This window comes from Sinocyclocheilus anshuiensis, unplaced genomic scaffold (genome assembly GCF_001515605.1).
Source record: "Sinocyclocheilus anshuiensis isolate Anshui unplaced genomic scaffold, SAMN03320099.WGS_v1.1 scaffold436, whole genome shotgun sequence".
NCBI classification, from domain to species: Eukaryota; Metazoa; Chordata; class Actinopteri; order Cypriniformes; family Cyprinidae; genus Sinocyclocheilus; species Sinocyclocheilus anshuiensis.
Window position 1 is genome coordinate 3,242,413 of NW_015560618.1, and position 7,894 is coordinate 3,250,306.

At 38.9% G+C, this 7,894-nt stretch overlaps 1 protein-coding gene across 1 annotated transcript in view; it reads left to right on the top strand.

Moving 5' to 3' along the window:
• Nucleotides 1-6,944, top strand: part of dvl3a (dishevelled segment polarity protein 3a) — a 16,008-nt gene extending 9,064 nt beyond the window's left edge. The window contains exons 11-15 of the mRNA XM_016478133.1: nucleotides 861-1,010; nucleotides 2,271-2,402; nucleotides 3,197-3,364; nucleotides 5,063-5,266; nucleotides 6,357-6,944. Coding sequence (XP_016333619.1) covers nucleotides 861-1,010; nucleotides 2,271-2,402; nucleotides 3,197-3,364; nucleotides 5,063-5,266; nucleotides 6,357-6,682 — 980 coding nt within the window. The 3' untranslated portion in view covers nucleotides 6,683-6,944. The remainder of the gene's footprint in view (nucleotides 1-860; nucleotides 1,011-2,270; nucleotides 2,403-3,196; nucleotides 3,365-5,062; nucleotides 5,267-6,356) is intronic.
• Nucleotides 6,945-7,894: the final 950 nt, after the last annotated feature.

Genomic DNA, 7,894 nt, shown 5'->3' on the forward strand with positions numbered 1-7,894 from the left:
TTTATTTTGAAAGATGAAGCTCGCGATTATGGTAAGGGGCGTTACATTTCCGACGAGTGCTTGCGGTGTTCGGCCAATCACAATGCACTGGGTCAGCTGGCCAATCAGAGCAGACTGCGCTTGTCGGAAGGAGGGACTTTATAGAAAACGAAGCGTTTGAGAGAGGCGGGGCATAGAGGACCTACAATAATGTACAGTATTTGAAAAATAATGTGTTTTTTTAACATTAAAGCATGTCAACATATTCTGTTACACCAAATACACAAAATAATGATCTTTAAAAAAGCATCATATGACCCCTTTAAAATACATTCAAATAGAAAAGAGTTAAGTGTAATAATATTTCACAATAGTACTGTTTACTGTATTTTTGATTATTATATGCAGCCTTGGTGAGCATTAGAGGCCTTTTTTCATAAACATCAAATCTTACTGACCCCAAACCTTTGTAAGGTATTGTGCACATATATTGAAATCATATGATGTTGTCTTTCACTGATAAGCTCTCAAATTATACATTTTACACTGACAAAGTATAATAGATTTGAATGCTACATTGAAGGACAAGATTTGAAGTGATATATCTCAGTCTTTTTTAATGTTCAAAAAAAGATTACTTGCACTGTAAAAATGGGATAAGAAGAACCTAAAGTGCTGCAAAGAACCACTGAAGAAGTTGGGTTTTTTTTCAAATAAAAGTTGTGTACATGTACTGTGTTAGTTTGAACAACAGGGTTTAGATAGTTCTCTGTCATTGTTCATCTTGATTTCTAATGAAGCCTTGTAAACTTGTTGCAGTGAAAACTCAAACTCACCTGTTCTGTACTGCTTTGTTGAGTACTGGTTGCCTTCTGTCCCAGGTGAGCCCATCCGGCCCATTGACCCTGCAGCCTGGGTGTCCCATACGGCAGCCATGACGGGTGTCTATCCTCCCTACGGCATGAGTCCTTCAATGAGCACGGTCACCTCCACCAGCTCTTCCATCTCCAGCTCCATCCCAGAAACAGAGAGTAAGATATCTGTTCTTCACTCATGTTGCCACGTTATGGCACACAATTTTACATTTCTTTGCTATGGCTAAATTTTGACCCCTAAATTCATCCCACAACAGTTGTGTTATAGACATGAATGCTCCCTTAAAGGGATAGTTCACCCAAAAATTAAAATTTGATGTTTATCTGCTTACCCCCAGGGCATCCAAGATGTAGGTGACTTTTTCTTCAGTAGAACACAAACGAAGATTTTTAACTCAAACCGTTGCAGTCTGTCAGTCATATAATGGAGGTGAATGGGAATCACGGCTTTGAGAGTAAAAAAAAACATACACAAACAAAACCAAATTAAACCCTGCGGCTCGTGACGATACATTGATGTGAAAAGACACGAAACGATCGGTCTGTGCAAGAAACTGAACAGTATTTATATCGGTTTTTACCTCTGATGCACTGCAATGTCTGAACTGTCCTGAGTGAGTCCTGAGCGCGTCCTCAACTTCTTCTTCTTCTTGCTTTACGGCGGATCGCAGACTTATAAGTGCATTACTGCCACCTCTCTCTCAAATGAACCATTGACACTCCTAATTGAGATTGTAGATCGTGTCAATGGTTCATTTGAGAGATAGGTGGTGGTAATGCACTTATAAGTCTGCGATCTGCCGTAAAGCAAGAAGAAGAAGAAGACGCGTCACGTGCCGGCTGTCGAGGACGCGCTCAGGCAAGTTTGGACATTGAGTGAATCAGAAGTAAAAAACGATAGAATTACTGTTCAGTTTCTTGCACAGACCGATCATTTAGTGTCTTTTCACATCAATGTATCGTCACGAGCCGCAGGGTTTCATTTGGGTTTGTTTGTGTATGTTTTTTTGACTCTCAAAGCCGTGATTCCTATTCACTTCCATTATAAGGCTGACAGACTGCAACGGTTTGAGTTAAAAATCTTCGTTTGTGTTCTACTGAAGAAACAAAGTCACCTACATCTTGGATGCCCTGGGGGTAAGCAGATAAACATCAAATTTTCATTTTTGGGTGAACTATCCCTTTAAATCATGGGGCTTGTTAAGGAAAGTTGTTCTATTCATTTTCCAAGTGATCAGACTTAGTTGACCTGGCAAATGACAAAATGGGTGAAAAAAATCCTAGTGACTTGGATTGAGAGGACTTGAGTCATATTTAGATATTTGGGCGTGGAACATGGGAGGTCCTGGTTTCTCGCCACCAGGCAGATGCTTTGTGTTTTGTGCTTTTGTAAACTGTGTGTTGTTCTTCTCGCAGGATTTGATGACTACCACCTGTCCGTCCACAGCGACATGGCAACAGTTGCAAAAGCAATGGCCTGTCCAGACTCAGGACTGGAAGTTCGAGACAGAATGTGGCTGAAGATCACTATAGCCAATGCTTTTATAGGTCAAGACACACTTTTTAGTGCTTAAAATTACTAAAGGTGTTTTTAAATGATCGTTTGTATCAGTTAACATTTATAATGTTACCTGTATATTATCTTAGTCAACATGAAACAGAATTTTTTATTATCATATCATCCCTGCATGAAATGGTTATCTGAGTGAAAAAATGAAGAATGAGAAAGAATGTTGGAGTGAATTGATTTTGTCCATTAAGAATTGATTGGATATTTTGATCACAGTTTGCTAATTGCGGTGATCTTATTTGAATGACAGGCTGCTGGAGCAGAGGGATTATTGTTGATTATTGTATGGATGGTAAAGATGTCATTGCGAGGTATTACAGAGATATAGAGAGCTGTGTAAAATGAAAATTCATGTTTTTTTAAATGCATGTTATTGATCTTGGTGTTAGTTGATCCATCCATGTGTATGTATATATATATATATATATATTTTGTTTTTTTGATGTCATAACTCGATCTTGCAGTGAAATTATGAGATTTCAGTGAGATTTCTCTCTGGTGACATATGCCAGACTTCTCCAGTCTTTTACAGCAGTCCATTTAAACCATGGACTGCAAGTTCGCATTCATTTTTAGTGCAGCGGCCAAATCCAAAATCCAGTCAATAACTGATGGATAGAACCAAGTCACCCTCCTGCATTTATTTATTTATTTATTTTTTCATCATTTTGATAATTTGTTACACATATAATTTCAGACATCACAATAAGGAAGAAAAATAAGCTACTTGATGGAGTTGCTATATATAATTGGTGCATATGTTGTCTTACAGGCTCTGATGTGGTTGACTGGTTGTTTCATCATGTGGAGGGGTTTGCAGATCGCCGTGAAGCACGAAAGTATGCCAGCAACCTGTTGAAAGCCGGCTTCATCCGCCACACTGTCAACAAAATCACCTTCTCAGAGCAGTGCTACTACATCTTTGGAGATCTTTCTGGCAGTAAGTACTTTTACCACTACAGTTCAGTCACAAATGAGAATTTTGTCAAAAAGTGGTCCTATGGTTTTTATATGCGACACGTGATTTGCCATTTGAGAGCTATGGCTTTAAATTTCAATCCTCTCACAAAACCATCATATGGCAGGGTTTTAGTAGCTTATTTCTAGAACTGCCCACTTAGACACACTAAACCAACATCAAGGAACTAGTGTTGACGAAGGCTAATGTGAAAGTCACATGGATTAATAGCTTATATATGCATTCATTTTATGTAAAAGAGCAGCTCAGAGATTCTCCTAAACATCTCCTGTTGTGCTCCACAGAAGAAAGAGTCACTTCGGTTCAGAAGGACATTGTAAATATATATGACAGAATTGTAATTTTTCAGCTTATCCTTTAACACTATGGATTATCAGAGTTTACATTTGGTACTTGTCCATTGTAAATTTAAATAAAACAACTGCGTTCTTTCATTGTGCACTAGTAAGGGCTATTTGAATTTGAGTTATTCTATGAAAAAGGTCATTATCTGTTTGAGTATGTAGTTGTATAAATATTCCAGTGCTATGTTTAGTGTACTCCTGTCCCGTACAAGGGAAATGTATATTTCTAGCTCACCAGAGGCTAATACTTCATTTGTCCCAGTGAAAATGTAGGAAGATTTATCACTGTTAGTGTTCATTTTGTCAGCCGTTTTTTTATTTGGTTTTAGTCCCGTGTCAAATGTCTTTTTTTAGTTAACATATTTAGTCAATATGTCCTGTTTTTTGTTTGGTCAAGTTTTGGTTGACTAAAAGTCTGGGAGCTTTAATCCAGTTTTAGTTGTCATGCTGCATAATGGTTAAACTGATAATCACAGTTATTTTGCTTAACATTATAATTGTGATTGCTGATCGTGGTTGTTGTCATTTGATAAAGTACATCAGAATTATTGTGCTTTCAACTTTATGCATACACATGGTTTATTTGACCGCATCTAGTTTATTATATTGTCATTAATATAAACACGCTCTCTACATTATGAGAACTGGTAAAACTCTAAAGCTTCTCTCAAAAGTTAAAACACTGACAATAATTCCTAATTTTATTCATGTCTTTCTATTAAAACAACAACAAGATGATTTTGTTTTGTGGCATAGTTTTTTTTTTTTATTCAGCAACCTCCATCGCTAACAATATAGTCGAGATCCGTGTTTGGGGTTTTTTCCACAGTTCATCAAGGTTTGATGGCAGTCACAGCAAACAGCGCAAGCAACAGTGTAAAAGAACACAAACTGGCTGTATTTGGGAAGAATATTCTATTCAAATATTCGTTAAATTCTAACTTGCATGTTTGTCTATGTTTTCAGATAATCAATGCTTTTCCATAGTGTAAGAGAGAATGCATGCACATGGTTGCCAGGTTGCAAAGATAAAGTAAAACACAGGGCAGAAAATGTGTCCTTTTTAAGAGAGAAGCTCTGATAGGGGGATTTCTTGACATCTGGCAACCCCATGAAAACTCAATGATATTGCAAGTTAATGTAGTCACATTTTCTGATGATGTCAGTGTCATATCAACTTAGTCATAGAAAAAAAGGTTGTCGTCAACGAATATTTTTCATCACAGTTTTCGTTAACGAAATTAACTTTAGTCACTGTACATTCTGTTTTACATTGTGCTGTCACTCTTATCAACATGGCTGTGTTTTATTGTAGACATGGCCCATCTCTCTCTGCATGACCATGACGGATCCAGCGGAGCATCTGATCAGGACACTCTCGCTCCATTGCTTCACCCTGCTGAAGCTCCCTGGCCCGCCGCGTTCCCTTACCAGTACCCACCAGCCCATTCCCTCCCGGATGCAGCTCACAGCTACTCTGAAGCCGGTGGAGGCAGCGCAGGCAGCCAGCACAGCGAAGGTGAGTCACCTCAAATCACACTGCTGACTAGGGCTGCCCTCGACTACTGATTTTTCTGGTCGACTAGTAGTCGTTCATTTTAAGCATTAGTTGACTAATCGCACATTTATTAATAAACCATTTAAATCATTATAATGCGCCTTTAATTGCCTAGCCTAATAAACACTCAAGCACATGCATAAAGCTTGCCACAGCACACCGGCAGAAGTAAGGATTATGAATGTATCAGTGAAAAACAGTATGGAGGCTGCATTAACATTTTAATAATTCTTTGATAAACTAGTGCTTTCGGTTTAAGAGATGAAGTCGGCGACGCTGACTCGTCATCTCCGCAGTAGTGGATGCGCCTGTATGCATGTTTCATATGGATTACATAATCTGAGAATATTTGTTTTCCATTTGAATTGTTTCATTTGAAAGTAGACATTTCACGCTCTATAGATATATTTTTCATGTCTGTAGGCAAGTATACACAGAGTTTCGGAGTTTCGCGCTCAAGTTCACAGAGACCGAGACGGCAGAAAGCGCATCCTGTTTGCTTTCATTATTTTACAAAAGCGCGATTTTTTTGTTGTTGTTGTTGTTATTGTGAGTGCACACAACTAAACGTTGAGTCTTTACAGATTCGAAAGATGTATTACTCTTATCTGTATGTTCAAAATGAAGGAGTATTTTAAGAGCAAGTGAGCGCACCGGGGCCTCATCTGTCCTGCAGTGAGCTACTGTTCAGCTAACACACTCCGCACAGACACTTGAACAGCACACATTACTCTAGGTTAACATTAGATTGAGTGGCCATGTAAAGTTGCTAATATGTACGTATTTCAGATGATAAGCCATATTTGAGGTCAATGAATGATACGCGAGCGTCCTGCTCAATGTTCTGTACCATAGACCAAGTTGTTGACAATCTGTCCGTCATGGACTGCATGCCTTTTTTTTTTTTTTTTTGATTAGACTAAGCAACTAATAAAATTTTGGTCGACCAAGCCTCTTCTGGTCGATTAACGGTTAGTCGACTATTAGGGGGCAGCCCTAATGCTCACAATCTCAAACAGCGGCTCACTCACATTAACATTACTGTCCATAGGGAGCAGCGGTTCAAACTGCAGCTGGAGCAGGACTGAGGGGAAAACCCCGGCTGGAGACTTCAGGTTAGGAGGAGGAAGCGAAATGGTCGACGCTCATGACTTTGACTTCCGCAGAGACGGAGCCCCCAGCGAGCGCTCGGTGCCGCCCAGCGAGGGTAGCGTGCGCAGCTCACGATCTCACAGCTACAGCCTGAAGCAGGGATCTGCACGAGCCGGCCCGGGGTCGCCGTCCGGCCGCCACCTCGCCAGCATCCCCCTCGAACTCACGGGCTCCCGACGCTCGTGCAACACAGCCAATGGGGAGTTCTTCGTCGACATCATGTGACTGTTGCGAGCAGAAGTGCCCAGACTGTTTTTTGCCTTATGAATTACAAACAAAAACGTGGCCTACTAGTGTAGCCAATTAGAATTAGGATTAGTGCTGACCTAAAATTCAGTAGCTTGTGAGCCCCAACATCACTTAGGTCTTAGAAATTAGTCTACTAAAGCATAAGCAAAGAATTCATGCTTACAATAACAGATTAAGACGTTTTACTAAATGTACAATATCACCTCAAAATATTTGGGAAATGTGCTGTTGGAGAAAATGGAACGATGGGACAAAAAAAGAGAGATTTTGAGAGAAATAGCAATAATTGAATGGGATTTAGTTACAACACTATATGGGTGTGAGGATTCAAGGTGAATGTAGTGCAACCAAGGACGTAAATGTCAAATTTCCAAATTTCTGTTGACCTTGTTTAGCGCGTATTTGGAGGTTCTTAACTTTTTTTTGCCCTTTTTAAATTTTTAATCTCAGTAAATGTCTCGTGCAGATATTTCATTATTCATGGAACTTGTTTTTACTGAGAATATATTTTTCAGTGTTTGTCAGCAATATTGTATTGGGAGAATTTTTGAAGTACCATGTTAAGGAGATTTCTTTTTTTAATTTATAAATATAGTTTTATTGTGACATGCTTGGAGTACACTTGTGTCTGTGTGTGTTTTATGGGTTCAGCTTGTGGAATGTGAAGGTTCTGGTCTTCATCTGGAATCCAGATGTTTCTGAGTTTGTGTCCCCGTCCACATCTGCTTCTATTGTTCGTCGGCTAATATTCACCAACCTTTTAAGAGCTTTAAAAGGTTGTCTTTCAAGTACTGAATGGTAGTTTTGGTATTTGTTTGGGACTATTTGATTTGAAAGTCTTTACATATTAGCCTTCAGTAACTACTTTTAATGTTTTCTGAATAACAGTAAATTACAGGTGTTTAGATGAGTATATGAATTTAATATATTCAGTTTCTGCATTAACTCTCCCACAACAGTGCTTTTTATCTAATTATGCAGCGTTAGGAGGTCAAATCAAATAGGCTTTATTACCTTTTGAAAGTGAGGAGAAAGGTTTTTGGCGCCAAAATTGTCACAATTTAAAAGCTAGTCAGATTAGAATAATATCAACAAGGGCATGACCTCATCCTTGAAAACTAGTAACAAAACTACACAAAGTAAAAGAAAATACAATCCATGCTACATTAAATTCAGGTTCACAGGCAA